This window comes from Mobula hypostoma, chromosome 18 (genome assembly GCF_963921235.1).
Source record: "Mobula hypostoma chromosome 18, sMobHyp1.1, whole genome shotgun sequence".
Lineage (NCBI taxonomy): Eukaryota > Metazoa > Chordata > Chondrichthyes > Myliobatiformes > Myliobatidae > Mobula > Mobula hypostoma.
In genome coordinates, this window is record NC_086114.1 from 13,490,810 (window position 1) to 13,507,469 (window position 16,660).

The following is a 16,660-nucleotide window of genomic DNA, read 5'->3' on the forward strand; positions in this document are numbered from 1 at the left end:
ATAGCTGGGCTTAAATTGGGAGTCCCCGCAGTGAGGTGAGTACTAGGCAGGTGCACAAGCTGTTCCACCATTAATTATTAATCACTCCTTTGTTCTTTATTATTCTTCACACCTTTGATGGCCTTCAGCGCTCGCTGGTTCCTCAATTAAAATCAATGCAGGCACTGCAGCCATGTTGGTGGAATGCTATTATAAATTTGAAACAGCGTCCTGTGGATTGTGGCCTGTTAATTGGGGAAGCTCAGTGAATTATCATGGTTAACCATAAGACATAGGATCAGAATTATCCCATTGAGTTTTCTCCGCCATTTGAACATGGCTGATTTATTTTCTCTCTCAAATCCATTTCATTGCCATCTCTTTGTAACTTTTGACGCTCTTACTAATCAACAATCTATCAACCTTTGCTTTAAATATATCCAATGACTTGGCATCCGCAGCCATATGTGACAATGAATTTACCGCCCTCTGGCTAAAGAAATTTCTCCTCATCTTTGTTCTAAAGGGATGTCCTTCTCTTCTGAGATTGTGTCCTCTGGTCCTAGACTCTCCCATTATTGGAAACACCTTCTTCACGTCTGCTGTACTTAGTCCTCTTAATATTTGGTAGGTTTCAATGAAATCCTACCTCATTCTTCTAAATTCTATTGAGTGCAGGCCCAAAGCCAATAAATGCTCCTCATACATTAACCCTTTCATTCCCAGGATCATTTTCGTGAAGCTCCTCTGAATCCTATCCAATGCCAGCAAATCCTTTCTTAGACATTGGGCCCAAAACTACTCACAATACTTCAAATGCAGTCTAACCATTACCTTATTAAGCCTTGGGTAACTACCCCAGGTGTCGAGAGAATGCATATCTGGTGTTTCCTGATGAGGGGAATGAAGGGAAATTGGGCTCATGGATGTTACTATGCTCTGTTTTTTATCCTGGTAGTCTGCTGAGTGAGTTGCCATCTCAGTAGGGGTAGTAGATTGGCTAGGAAACTGTGTGGGAGACAGGAACCATCTTCTCTAAGTTGAGTGTGTTGTCATATGCACAAGTACATTTATACACCATTGAAAATAATCGGGTTTGATTTATTTTTGCAGGTATGTTGAAATATATCATTTGCGTTAACAACCAACAGAACCTAAGGATGTGCTGGCAGAAGCCCACAATTGTCGCTACACATTCTGGCACCTACATGGTACGGCCACAGTGCTCAGCAGGACAACACACGACATAGCAAAGCAGAACTGAACAAGCACCAAAACAGCAACAACAAAATAAGCCCTGTCTTCCCTCCAACCTTTTCTCATTTTCTCAGTGAAAACCTTACCAGCAGCAGGATCACAGACACAAAGCATCAGATAAGCAGCAGTCACAAGAAAAGCCTAAAATTAAACGTAAATATTTTAAAAGAAAGACCACAATCAGAACAAAGTCAATTTTAATGCAAAGTTTCAAAAGGTATATTTAATGCCAGAGAAATGTATACAACATACATCCTGAAATTCTTCTTCTTCGCAAACATCCACGAAAATAATGCTGCCTGGTTGAGGTAGAGATTAGGGTTCTGCAGGGTAGTTTGAGAACCGATTGGTTGAAGGGAAGTAGCTGGCAGGAACCTGGTGGTGTAGGACTTCATTCCTCTCTACCTCCTGCCTCATTGTAGCTGCGTGAAGATGGCGTCGCCTGGATGTTAGGCGATGATCGATAATGGATGATGGATGGATCTTAAACGATGGATGTTGCCTCCTTGAGGCAGCACCCCCTGTAGGCACTACAAATGGTTGGGAGGGATCAGCCCATGATGTATTGGACAGATTCCACCACTCTCTGCAGTTTCTTACATTTGAATTGCTGTACACAACTATGATGGAACTAGACAGGATCTTTACAGTCCTGACGAAGGGTCTCGGCCTGAAACGTCGACTGCGCCTCTTCCTATAGATGCTGCCTGGCCTGCTGCGTTCACCAGCAACTTTGATGTATGTTGCCAGGATCTTTACCCTCAGTTGGGGAATCTAGAATGACTGGACATAGGTTTAGAGTGAGAATGGAGAGATTTACTAGGAACATGAGAGGCAACCTTTTGACCCAGAGGGTGATGTGTATATGGAATAAGCTGCCAGAGGAAGCGTTCGGGGCACAGACACTACACTTGGACAGGTACATGAATAGAAAGGCTTTGAGGGATATGGGTCAAACACAGACAAGGGGGACCAGCTTAGATGGGAATCGTGGTTGGCACAGACTACTTCAACTGAAGGGTGTGTTTCTATGTTGCACGACTCTATGACTTCACTGGAAATGTAACACAGCTGGTATGGCACTGAAATTTTAATCTAATGGATCCATGGGTATTGATCCTTTTTCTTTAAACAGGTCAAAAATGTTAATGAAATCTCCCAGGCTGGCTGGTATCAGTATCACCACAGTGGAGTACCCAAGCCCAAAGCAGTCTTCGTTCGATGTTCCCCATCACACCAACCAAGGTTATCCACAGGTAAGTCGTGTCGAGATGTCCCACTGTGAGAGGTGGCTATCGAGTCAAGGAGACCCCAGTAACTTCTCCTTCCCTAATTTTCCCAAGAAAATAAAAATGCACTGAGGTACAGTGAGGAGAATCCCTCAACAATTCTCCTCAGTCTTCAAAGGTTCAAAGGTCCAATTTAATGGCAGAGAAATGTATACAATATACATCCTGAAATGCTTTTTCTTCGCAAACATCCATGAAAACAGAGAAGTGCCCCAAAGAATGGCAGTTAAACGTAAGAACCCAAAGTCCCCCCCCAGCTCCCCTCTCTCCCGCGTGTAAACGGCAGCGAGCAACAATTCCCCCCCTCCCCCCACTCCCACCGGCAAAAAAAGCAAACATTGGCACCGCCACCGAGCACTCAAACGTGAGCAAAGACACAGACTTGCAGTTTCCCCAGAGACTTTGCGTGTTACCCGGCATTTGATATATCACAGGTTCTCTCTCTCCCTAATAAGGGAGAAGGAGGTGTCTCCATTTTCCCAGCGAGCGGGGAGACATAGCAAACAGCTCGTTAGTTTACAATGTTAAAAGTCTGTTACGTTGCTTTTCTCGAGCTCTGTGCCTGAAGATCACAAAGATCCTGGGTCTTTGGGCACACAGCAGTAGATTTCTGACTCCCCCGACGACATGCGGGTCTCCTGCCATGCCTCCTATCCTCGATCCGCCTGTCTCCAGAGCCCGAAGATCTTAGGCTTCAAAATCCAAACTGGACTCTTAGGCCAAGCCCTTGGGGTGCTGAACCACGGCCAGTCCTGAAACCCCAAGGGCAGGTCTCATTCACGCAAAGAACTGAAGTCAGCGTGTAACTCCAGGTCAGGGTCTTCAAAAAAACCCTGAAAGGGAAAAATAAAGATATTAAAGATGGAAATAGAGCTGTTTCCAAAGATCCAAGCAAAGGAGTCATTGTTTAGCACCATCTTAACTTTGCTCCGCCTCCCAGAATTCTTTCTGTCATTTTAAAATTTACCCTAATGCTGCATTAAATTGGTATCGGTTAATTTTTGTCATTGATACAGAGGTACAGTGAAATGCTTTAACTTGCAGCCAGAGTGATTCAGACAGATCATTCTGTACACACGTACATCAAGGTGGTAAAAAAGAAAATCAGAATGTAGAATATAGTGTTACACTTTCAGAAAAATGCAGTGCTGGTGGGCAAATAAAATGCCAGATCCACAGCAAGGTCGATTCTATCAATAGTGTGATAGAAGTTGGTCTTGAATCTTGTGGTACATGCTTTCAAGCTATTTTGTTAAGATATTGACCCCACCCACCCCAGTCATCCTCTCTTCTCCCCTCTCCCATTGGGCAAAAGATGCAAAAGCCTGAAAGCACGTCCCACCAGGTTCAAATACAGCTTCTATCCCACTGTTATCTAAGATGGACTCTTAACCTCACAATCTACCTGGTTATGATCTTACATTTTATCGTTTACCTGCACTGCACTTTTTCTGTAGTTTTTACACTTTATTCTGCAATGTTATTATTTTGCCTTGTTCTAACTCAATGCACTGTCTAATGATCTGATCTGAATGATCAGTATGCAAGACAAGCTTTTCACTGTATCTTGGTACATGTGAAGATGTTAAACAAGTACCAATAATACTCTTATTACAGCAGTACAGAAGCTGTCCTTGTGCCTAGAAGTCCGTGCTTTCAGGCTTTTCTGTCTTCTCTGCCCAGTGAGAGTGGGGAGAAGAGAAATTGATGGGGTGGAAGAGGCCCCCTTAATACGCTGAGCAACACATAGAAAATGCTAGAGGAAATCAGCATGTCAGGCAGCATTTGTGGAAATGAATGAACAATCGACATTTCAGACTGAAACCCTTCATCGGTATTGAAAAGGAAAGGGAAAGAAGCCAGGGTAAGAAAGTGGAGTGAGGGGAAGGATTACAAGCTAGAAGGTAATAGGTGAACCAGATGGGTGGCCAGTGGGGGATGAAGTAAGTAGCTGGGAGGTGATAGGTGGAAAAGGTAAAGGGCTAGCGAAACACCTTCACTCCATCCACAAAAAGCAGGACTTCTCAAAGGCCAACCATTTAAATTCCAATCCCTATTCCTGTTCAAAAATGGCAGTCTAGGGCCTCCTCTACTGGAAGATTATGGAGAAACTTGGTCTATTTTCTCTGAAGTGGTGAAGGCTGAGAGAGGACCTGATAGAAGTTTGTAAGATTTGGAGGGACATAGATAGAGCAGGCAACAGGTATCATTTTCCAGGGTCAAAATGAGTAAGTCTGGAGGGGATGCATTTAATCTGAGGGTTTAAATGGTTTGGCACAGATGAGATGAACTAAAGGGCCTGTTTCTGTGCTGTACTTTTCTATGACTCTATGACTACAGATGCTGGAATCTAGAGCAACTCACCAAGTGCTGGAGGAACTCAGCAGGTCAGGCAGCATTTTCTTCCATAGATGCTGCCTGTCCTGCTGAGTTTCTTCAGCAATGTGTGTGTTTCATCCCTGTTAGCTTTAGGGTTATATCAGACTTTGGTTTAATCTGAACACAGATGCTCCTGATTATTCTCCCTCTTCTCTCCAACTCTTTCCAATTGCAAGCACCTTTGCCTAGCTGCTGTCGGCTCAGCGGGCAGTTGGGATTAACGTTCTTCCTGTCACTCCCTGTTACTGTCACATGTGTCTTTGAAATACCAGGCTGACAGCAGAGAACAGCAGGGGCAGTGCCCATCATATCCGCCTGTTGGACTGGCACTTTACAAAGAAGGTATCTGTTTAGTTCAGGACCTACCGGCCAGTTTCCCCTGCTGTTAGTTCTGTGGGCAATACTCACATTGGGTTATTGGTAAGAAGGAACCTCAGACAGTCATACAGATTGAGACTGAGGGGCTTCAGAAGGTGTTGCTTCATTTGACAACATTCATACAACAGAGTATGGTACAGCAGAGGAACAGGCCCTTCACCCCACGATATCTCTGCATCACTATTTTTTCTCTCTTTTCCCATCACATATTTAATATATTTTTAAATATACACTCAGTGGTCATTTTATTAGGTACTGCTGAATACCTGATTATTAATGAAATATCTAATCAGTGAATCACATGACAGCATCTTAATGCATAAAAGCATTTAGACATGATCAAAGGGTTTTATTTGTTGCTCAGACCAAACATCAGAACTGGGAAGAAATGTAATCTAAGTGACTTTAATCGTGGAATGATTGTTGCTGCCAGATGGGATGGTTTGAGTATCTCAGAAACTGTTGGTCGCCTAGGATTTTCATGCACAATAATCTTTAGAATTTACAGAGAATGGTGTGAAAAACAAAAAAAAAAATCTAGATAGAGGCAGTTCTGCGGGTGAAGACACCTCATTAATGAGTGAGATCAGAGGAGAATGGCCAGACTGGTTCAAGTGACAGGAAGGTGACAGTAACTCAAGTACTATTAGATACTGTTGAGGGGGATGACTTACCAGGGGGAGCTACAGTGACTGGGTTTCTGGCACTGAGTCTAGTGCTGTGACCCAGAAGAGCAGAGAGGTGAAGAGTGTTGATACGAGATTCCTTAGAGGAACAGAGATGAGGTTCTGTGGGCACGATAGAGACACACGGGTGGTATGTTGCCTCCCTGGTACTAGGATCAAGGATGTCTTGGTTCATGTCCATGTCTTTCTCAAGGGCGAAGGTGAGCAGCCAGAAGTCTTGGTACATATTGGCACCAGTGACATAGGTAGACAAGATAAGGAGGTCCTGAAGAGAGGTTTTAGGCGGCTAGGTTAAAAAGCTGAGAAACAGGACCTTCAGGATAATAACCTCTGGATTGCTGCCTGTGCCATGTGCCAGTGAGTGTAAGAATAGGATGATTTGGCAGCTGAATGTGTGGCTGAGGAACTGGTGTAAGGGGCAGGGGTTCAGATTTATGGTTTATTGGGCTCTTTTCTAGGGAATGCATGACCTGTACAAAAGGGACAATTACACTTGAACCTGAGAGGGTCCAATATCCTTGTGGGCAGATTGGTTGTAGTTGTTTGAGTGGGTTTAAACGAACTTGGTAGGGATATGGGAATTGGCGTGGTAGTACTGAAGATGAGGTGGTTGGTTTACAAACAGAGGCAATGTGTAGTGAGACTCCTAGAAAGGAGAGACTGATGATAGGGCAAAATTGCAGTCAACAGGGTGAGTTGCAACATAAAAGGTAGACAAAATCGAAAGGGTGAATACAGGACTAAAGATGTTATATTTGAATGTGCACAGTATACGGGATAAGGTCGATGAATTTGGAGCAGAGTGACAGACTGGCATGTACGATGCTGTAGTCATCACTAATCATTAAGATTATAGTTGGGAACTCAATGTCCAAGGATACACATTGTATCGAAAGGACAGGCAGGAAGGCAGAGGGGGTGGTAAAAAATGAAATTAAATCATTAGAAAAAGGTGACATAGGGTCAAAAGGTGTTGAATCATGGTGGATGGAGCTAAGGAACTGTAAGGGTAAAAAAAAAATCCCTGATGGGAGTTATGTACAGACCTCCAAACAGTAGTAAGGATGTGGTCTACAAGTTAAAATGGGATATGGAAAATGCATGCCAAATGGGCAATGTTACAATAGAAGTAGGGGATTTCAATATGCAGGTAGATTAGGCAAATTGGGTTGGTGTGGGATTCCAAGATGGAGAATTTCTAGAATGCCCATGAGATGTCTTTTTAGAGCAGCTGTTGGTTGAGCCCAGGTGATCAGCTGTTCTGGACTGGATGTTGTGCAACAAACTGAAATTGATTAGAGAGCTTAAGGTAAAAGAACACTTAGGGAAAGTGATCATAGTATGATGGAATTCACCTTAAAATTTGGCAAAGAGAAGCTAAAGTCGGACATATCAGTATTACAGTGGAGTAAAGGAAATTACAGAGGCATGAGAGAGGAGTTGGCCCGAGTTGATTGAAAAAAAGACCGTCAGAGATGGCCAGAGAACAGCAATGGCTGGAATTTCTGAAAACAATTTGGAAGGCATATACTTCCCAAAGAGGAAGAAGTATTCTAAAAGCAAGATGACATAGCCATGGCTAACAAGGGAAGTCAAAGCCAACGTAAAAGCCAAAGAGAGGGCATATGATACAGCAGAAATTTGTGCAAGGTAGGGGATTGGGAAGCTTTTAAATACCAACAGAAGGCAACAGAAAAAGACATTAAGAAGGTAAAGATGGAATACGAAAGTAAGCTAGCCTATAATATTGAGGATACCAATAGTTTCTTCAGATACATAAAGTGTAAAAGTGAGGCAAGAGTGGACTGCTGGAAAACGATGCTGGAGAGGTAGTAATGGGGGACAGGAAATGGCAGATGAACTAAATAAGTAGTTTGCATCTTACTGTGGAAGACACTAGCAGTATGGGGGAAGTTCCAAGTGTCAGGGGTCATGAAGTATGTGAAGTTTGCACAACTAAAGGGATGATTCTTGGGAAACTGGAAGGTCTGAAGTCACCTGGACTAGCTGGTGTACACCTCAGAGTTCAAGTGCAGTCTGACCAATTCCTTATAAAGTTCTATAAGAGTTCTGAAAGAGATCATGGAGGCATTAGTAATGATCTTTCAAGAAACTCTAGATTCTGGAATTGTTCTGGAAGACTGGAAAATTGTAAAGGTCCCTCCAGTCTTTGTGAAGGGAGAGAGGCAGAAGACGGGGAACTGTAGGCCAGTTAGTCTGACCTCAGTGGTTGGGAAGATGTTGGAGTCGATTATTAAGGATGAGGTCTCAGGGTACTTGGAGGCACATGATAAAATAGGCTGTAGTCAGCATGGTTTCCTCAAGGGAAAATCTTGCTTGACAAATCTGTGGGAATTCTTTGAAGAAATAACAAGCAGGATAGACAAAGGAAAATCGAATGATGTGGTGTACTTGGATTCTCAGAAGGCCTTTGACAAGGTGCCGCACATGAAGCTGCTTAACAAGCTATGAACCCATGGTATTACGATTCTGGCATGGATAAAGCGGTGGCTGATTGGCAAGAGGCAAAGAGTGAGAATAAAAGGAGCCTTTTCTGGCTGGCTGCCAGTGACTAATGGTGTTCCACAGGGGTCTGTGTTGGGACCGACTCTTTTTACATTATATGTCAATTATTTGGCTAATGGGATTGATGGCTTTTTTGCAAAGTTTGCAGACAATATGAAGATAAGAGGAAGGGCATGTATTTTTGAGGAAGTAGGGGGGCTACAGAAGGACTTAGACAGATTAGGATTATTGGGCAAAGAAGTGGGAGATGAAATACAGTGTCGAGAAGTGTATGGTCATGCGATTTGGTAGAAGAAATGAAAGGGTTGACTATTTTCAAAATGGAGAGAAAATATAAAAAACTGAGATGCAAAGGGATTTGGGAGTCCTTGTATAGGATTCCCTAAAGGTTAATTTGCAGCTAGAGTCTGTGGCGAGGAGGGTTCAATATGCAAATGTGATGTTACCATTGATTTCAAGAGGACTAGAATATAGAAGCAAGGATACAATGTTCAGACTTCATAAGGTACTAGTGTGGTCTCACTTGGAGCATTGTGAGCAGTTTTAGGCCCCTTATCTAAAAAGATGTGATTCCAGGATTGAACGGCTTGTCATATGAGAAGGGCTTGATGGCTCTGGACCTGTATTCACTGGAATTCAGAAGAATAAGGGGTGACCTCATTGAAACCCTTCGAATGGTGAACGGCCTTGATAGAGTGGATGTGGAGAGGATGTTTCCTATGCTGGGAGAGTCTAATATTAAAGCACACAGCCTCAGAATAGAGTGGTGTACTTTAAGAATGGAGATGAGGAGGAACTTCTTCAGCAAGAGAGTGGTGAATCTGTGGAATTCTTTGCCACAGGCAGCTGTGGAGGCCAAGTCTTTATGTATATTTAAGGGAGAGGTTGATAGAGTCTTGATTGGTCAGGACATGAAGGGATATGGGGAGAAGGCAGCAGAGTGGGTCTGAGAGGAAAATTGGATCAGCCATGATGAAATAGCAGAGCAGACTCAATGGGCCATATGGCCGAATTCTGCACCTATGTCTCTTGGTCTTATACCATTGTGTCAGAAGGTTGCCATTTCAACTCCTGCCCCTGGAAAACATGACTGAAACATCAAGGTTGGCTGCAGCACTGGGAACATCCTCTACTGATGTTTTCCTGATATCACTTCGAGAAAGGAAAGTTTAGCGAAACATGAGATTCTGTAGTTGCAGGAAATCTTGAGCAAAGCATACATAATGCAGCAGGAACCCAAAAGTATCAAAAATAATAAGTGTGCCAGAAGAGGGGAAATGAGTGTGTGAGGGAGAGGGAGGAAATGAGTGTGTGAGGGAGAAAGGGAATGAGTGTAAGGGAGAAAGAGGGAGTGAGTGTGTGAGAGAGAGGGAAGGAATGAGTGTGTGAGGGAGAAGGAAGGAGTGAGTGAAGGAGAGGGAGAGAATGAGTGTGTGAGGGAGAAAGGGAATGAGTGAGGGAGAAGGAGGGAGTGAGTGTGTGAGGGAGAAAGGGAACAAGTGTGAGGGATAAATTGATGCAATGCTTTGAACAATATGGCCAATTATCGGGATACAAGATCAACATACAAATGTAGATAAAAACCAACTACTTTCATATAACTATAGCCCACCAAGAGAAATTGAAAGTAGATATCCTTGGGCATGGCAAACAGAGTCCGTCAAATATTTGGGCATCATTATGCCCAAAGATCTGGCAAAATTATCAGAATGCAATTATCAGCCTATATATAAAAAAATTAAAGAAGATATAACAAGGTGGAACCTAATTCCTTTTCTTGGTCTCAGTTCAAGGATTGAATCTATTAAAATGAATATACTGCCCAGACTACTATATCTCTTTCAGACCCTACCAATAGAAATTAACCAAAATCAATTCAATGAATAGACCAAGATGCTATCAAGATATATATGGCAATGTAAAAGGTCCAGGGTTCATCTCAAAACTTTGCAATTAGCCAAGGAAAAGGGGGGATGGGGCCTACCTTCTCTTAGAGACTATTATTTTTCAGCACAGTTCAGAGCCGTGATATGCTGGTGCAACCCATCATATGACGCTCAATGGAAAAACATTGAGGAGAGGATACTTTCCATCCCCATACAGGCAATTTTGGCTAATAACAGCCTACAAAGTTACATAAATAATATTGACAATCCGTGGGTGAAATGGACTCTTAAAATATGGAAAACTATTATAAAAGAATATAAACTAGAGAGAGACATAGCAATTCTTAAATGGTGTGCATATGACTCGGATTTTACGCCGAATAAACTGAATGCTAGATTTAAGGACTGGACAGCTAAAGGAATTACAGCTATTTGCAATATAGCGAAAAAAGGAACACTGTTCAGTTTTGAAATGCTCAAAGAGAAACACTTATTAGAAAAACAAGACTTTTACCGGTATTTACAGATGCGACAGTATGTTAATAGGATGGTTAAAAATGTAATCAAGGCAAGGACATGTCTGATGAAGCTATTTAGAAAAGCATATAATTCAGACAACGGTAGTAGAATAATTTCAAGCGTGTATAAGGGTTTGTGAAATCTTAAAACATTTGACTTCATATATTAAAACAAAATGGGAGAAGGAAGGAGGGATAATAATATCTGAGGAAGAATGGACAATAATATGGAGGTATCAATGGAAGTGTACCAGTTCACAGAAATGGAGGGAGTTCAGGTGGAAAAACTTGATAAGATATTTTATTACACCCTCTCAGAAATCCCATTTTGATAGTAACCTCCCTGTCTGCTGGAGAAATTGTGGAAATCAAAATGCAAACCATTATCATATTTTCTGGGAATGCCCGGTTATCAAAGACTAATGGAGTGGGATACATAATGCCCTACAAGACACCTTTAAAGGTGAAATACCCTTAGAGAGTAAGACCATATATTTTGGGTATGTACCTCAAGAATGGTTGAAAAGAGATAAATATTTAATTAATATACTGCTGGTGGCTGGTAAAAAGACCCTCACCAGGCAATGGTTATCACAGGAGAGCCCAACTTTCAATGTATGGATGGAAATTACAATGGACATTTACAAAATGGAGAAGATAACAGCATCTGTTAATCATAAGTTGGAATAATTTTATTCATACTGGAAAAATGGTTTAACTACACAACACCTCATAAGCCTGATTTTATTCTCACAAGTCAATGAACATGTTGTAAAAAAAATCACTCCCTACTCTGTACATAGTTTTCTTCTTTCGATTGTTCTTTCTTTCTCCTCCTTTTCTATATGTGTATACCTCAGATAAATATTATGTGGAGATTTGTGACAAATATGATTATATGATATATATGTACAGTATCTGAAATACATCTTATGGAAATGTTTGTTTGATGATGAAACTCAATAAAAAATAAATTACAAAAAAAACAAGTATGATGGAGAGGGAGGGAGGGAGTGATTATGTTGGGGCGAAGGAGGGAGTGAGTGTGAGGAAGAAGGTAGTGAGTGTGTGAGGGAGGGAGAGAGTATATGTTGAACAGGGAATGGGAAAGATTGTGTGTGTGAGGGAGAGCAAATATAGGAGAGACAGTAAGAGGGAGTTTGGGAAAGGCAGAGAGGGGTGGGGAAAGGGAGAGTGAGAGGAGGGTGGCTGTACAGAATGAAAGGACTGAAAGAGCGATAGAGGGAGGGATAGGGAAGGAAATACTCACTCCTCACATTCCAGCGGTAGCAGCTCTGTTCACTGACTGCTCTCCTGGTGATGCCGGGGTGGGGGTGTTGGTGCGAGCCTGTGTTCTCTTCCAGTCACCAGACCAGAGGTCATAAACAAGTGAAGGAGAGGGAAGGAACCCTGGCCGACAAGTCATTCATCAAAGGAACTACATGGTTAAGCTTTTTTTATTGGGAATGATTCTTGTTTTAGTGCTATCCCAGTCGGCATTTATACTCTGATGAAATACACACTTTGCTCAAAGGGTCAGCAGCCTCTGGTAATTATGTGAGGATAAGATTGATTTCCCGGAGCTTTACCCATGCTTTTTTCGCCATCATTTTTCCAGAGATGGATGATATTTGATTTCTTTCCAAAAAGATTTCATGTAAATTCTACCCATTAATCAGAGCTTTGCCTATTATTTACTAAGCATCATTATGCAAGTGCATTATGCAGGAGAGCTGATGTGGTTCAATATATTGATTTCTCCGTGCCAATGCTGTCCCTCAGCTCAATCCACTCTATTTCTGCTTAAAGCACATTACATGATTCTGGTAAAGGGGTCTCTGATATTTTGGTGAGGGAGGTGTTAGGTTGTTGAAGAGACCTTAACTGAGGATCAGGATCAGTCAGAATGTTGAATTCTGACTTTTCACTGTATCTTGGTACACATGACAAACATAAACCAATACCAATACCTCCACTACACTTTTTTGGAAGCTTTTACACTTTATTCTGTGTTGTTATTACTTTACCTAAGTCTGGCTCAATGCACCGTGTAATCATAAACACAAGAGATTCTGCAGATGCTGCAAATCAGAGTAACACACACAAAATGCTGGAGAAACTCAGCAGGTCGGGCAGCATCTATGGAAAGGAATAAAGAGTTGATATTTTGGACTGAGACCTTTCATCTTGCATTGTGTAATGATCTGATCTGATTGACAGTACACGAGACAAGATTTTCACTGTACAGTATGTGACAATAATAATCACCCAACCAGCTAATTACAGTTCTCACATTGGCCAAATTTGACAGACAAACATAAAAAAATTGCGGCTTAGTTGTGAACAAGAAAGACAAAATTTGGGAAAAGTAATTTGACTTTTATTAGTTGTGCTAATTTACCTGAGTCAGCTTACCTGTTTCTGTGGAAAGTACCAGTTAAATTACATAAATACATTTCTATATTTTAAAATACTTAAGTTGTTGTAGATATCAAAGATACTAGAGATATCCAGCAGGGCAGGAAGCATCTACGGAGAGAGAAATGGAACTAGTCAGAGGTCATTGACCTGAAGCGCTAACTCTGTTTTTTCCCTCACAAATGCTTCCTGATCTTCCATGTATTACCAACAGTTTCCATTCTTGTTTCAGATTTTCAGCCCCCGACTTTGCTTCAGCATTAAACTCTATGAAGTGTTTTAACTCACTGATTAGCACTTCTGTTTATATATTTTGTAATTTTTTTTTATTGAAGTTCATCATCAAACAAGCATTTCCATAAGATGTATTTCAGATACTGTACATATATATCATATAATCATATTTGTTACAAATCTCCACATAATATTTATCTGAGGTTAACACTTATAGAAAGGAGAGGAAAGAAAGAACAATCGAAAGAAGAAAACTATGTACAAAGTAGGGAGTGATTTTTTTTTTACAACATATTCATTGACTTGTGAGAATAAAATCAGGCCTATGAGGTGTTATGTAGTTAAACCATTTTTTCCAGTATGAATCAAATTGTTCCAATTTATGATTAACAGATGCTGTTATCTTCTCCATTTTGTAAATGTCCATTGGTAATTTCATCCATACATTTAAAGTTGGGCTCTCCTGTGATAACCATTTCCTGGTCAGGGTCTTTTTACCAGCCACCAGCAGTATATTCATTAAATATTAATCTCTCTTCAACCATTCTTGAGGTGTATACCCAAAATATATGGTCTTACTCTCTAAGGGTATTTCACATTTAAAGATGTCTTGTAGGGCATTATATATCCCACTCCAATAGTCTTTGATAACGGAGCATTCCCAGAAAATATGATAATGGTTTGCATTTTGATTTCCACAATTTCTCCAGCAAACAGGGGTTACTATCATAATGGGATTTCTGAGAGGGTATAATAAAATATCTTAAGTTTTTCCACCCAAATCCCCTCCATTTCTGTGAACTGGTACACTTTTCATAGTGATACCTCCATATTATTGTCCATTCTTCCTCAGATATTATTATCCCTCCTTTCTTCTCCCATTTTGTTTTACTGTATGAAGTCGAATGTGTTTTAAGATTTCACAAGCTCTTATACAGGCTTGAAATGATTCTACTACCGTTGTCTGAATTATATGCTTTTCTAAATAGCTCTATCAGACATGTCCTTGCCTTGGTTACATTTTAAACTGTCCTATTAACATACTGTCGCATCTGTAAATACCCATAAAAGTCTTGTTTTTCTAATAAGTGTTTCTCTTTGAGCATTTCAAAACTGAACAGTGTTCTTTCTTTCATTATATTGCAAATAACTGTAATTCCTTTAGCTGTCCAGTCCTTAAATCTAGCATCCAGTTTATTCGGCGTAAAATCCGAGTCATATGCACACCATTTAAGAATTGCTATGTTTCTCTCTAGTTTATATTCTTTTATAATAGTTTTCCATATTTTAAGAGTCCATTTCACCCATGGGTTGTCAATATTATTTATGTAACTTTGTAGGTTGTTATCAGCCAAAATTGCCTGTATGGGGATGGAAAGTATCCTTTCCTCAATGTTTTTCCATTGAGCGTCATATGATGGGTTGCACCAGCATATCACGGCTCTCAACTGTGCTGCAAAATAATAATCTCTAAGAGAAGGTAGGCCCCATCCCCCCTTTTCCTTGGCTAATTACAAAGTTTTGAGACGAACCCTGGACCTTTTACCTTGCCATATATATCTTGATAGCATCTTGAATCCATTCATTGAATTGATTTTGGTTAATTTCTATTGGTAGGGTCTGAAAGAGATGTAATAGTCTGGGCAGTATATTCATTTTAATAGATTCAATCCTTGAACTGAGACCAAGAAAAGGAATTAGGTTCCATCTTGTTATATCTTCCTTAATTTTTTTATATATAGGCTGATAATTGCATTCTGATAATTTTGCCGAATCTTTTGGCATAATGATGCCCAAACATTTGACGGACTCTGTTTGCCATGCCCAAGGATATCTACTTTCAATTTCTCTTGGTGGGCTATAGTTATATGAAAGTATTTGGCTTTTATCTATGTTGATCTTGAATCCTGATAATTGGCCATATTGTTCAAAGGATTGCATGAATTTAGGTAAAGGGTATGTTGGTTGCCCTAGATAGATCAAAATGTTATCTGCGTAATAGGCCAATTTATGCTCTGTCCCTTTAATAGTAATTCCCCTGATATCTTCATTTTGTCTGATGTATTGAGCTAATGGTTCCAGATATAATGCGAAGAGTAGTGGTGACCATGCACAACCCTGTCTTGTGCCCCTTTCTAGGGTAAAACTATTAGATAAATATACATTGATTTTAATCCTAGCAGTGGGATTGTCGTATAGTAGCCTTTGTTTCAATACCCATCCTTGAGTCCCTTGCAGTTCATTGTTGCTACCCACAGATATGGGGTCCATGGTAGAAAGAGTGTGGGGACTGCGTATTGTGTGGGTGGATGGAAAACTCTTGGAGTGGCTGAAAGAAACTCCTGGAACAGCCAAGTTGGGCTCCAGATCCCAGGAGGGGGTGCGGGTCAGACAGTATGGCTCACTGAGAAGGCGGCCTGATATTGTGGGATCTGCAGTTGGTGGAAATATTCAGCAGGTCAGGAAGCACCTGTGGAGAGAAAAAGAGAAGTAATCTAGGATCTGCAATTAGTAAATTGGATTAGTTATTGTCCCATGTATAGTGAAAATCTTTGTTTCACATGTCATCCGTACGATCACTTCATTACGACAGAGCATTGAGGTAGTACGAAGGAAAACAACAAAAGAATGTGGAATGTACTTATGTGTGGAATGGCATGCAGGCAAAAGCTTTTCACCATCACCTACAGCTTTGACAGGAGGCAAAGCCCCACCTCCAAACCTTGCTGGGTGTTCAGGGGAGGATCTCTGCACCATTCACAGAGCAGTGACATTGCAGAGGTGAGTTCAAAGTTCAAAGCCAATCGGAGCTTGTGGAGTTGGGATTGTTTTCATATCTGACCCAACATCGCTGTAGTTGTATCAACCCCAAGTCTGCTGTTGGTCTCAGGATGAAACACGCTGCACTGAAACAGGCTCACATTTACACTGGTCCTACAATAATTCTTTCTAATTCTCCCCACATTCCTATCAACTCCCCTCAAGATTCTTCCATTCACTCACACAAGGGGCCAGCTTCCAACCTGCATGACTTTCAGATGTGGGTGGAAACTAGATCACCCATGCAGTCATGTGGTGAATGTACACAGACAGACAGACAGACAGACAGA

At 41.2% G+C, this 16,660-nt stretch overlaps 1 protein-coding gene across 1 annotated transcript in view; it reads left to right on the forward strand.

Moving 5' to 3' along the window:
- ccdc33 (coiled-coil domain containing 33) overlaps positions 1-16,660 on the forward strand; it is a 355,995-nt gene that overhangs the window by 172,332 nt on the left and 167,003 nt on the right. The window contains exon 9 of the mRNA XM_063070154.1: positions 2,372-2,492. Coding sequence (XP_062926224.1) covers positions 2,372-2,492 — 121 coding nt within the window. The remainder of the gene's footprint in view (positions 1-2,371; positions 2,493-16,660) is intronic.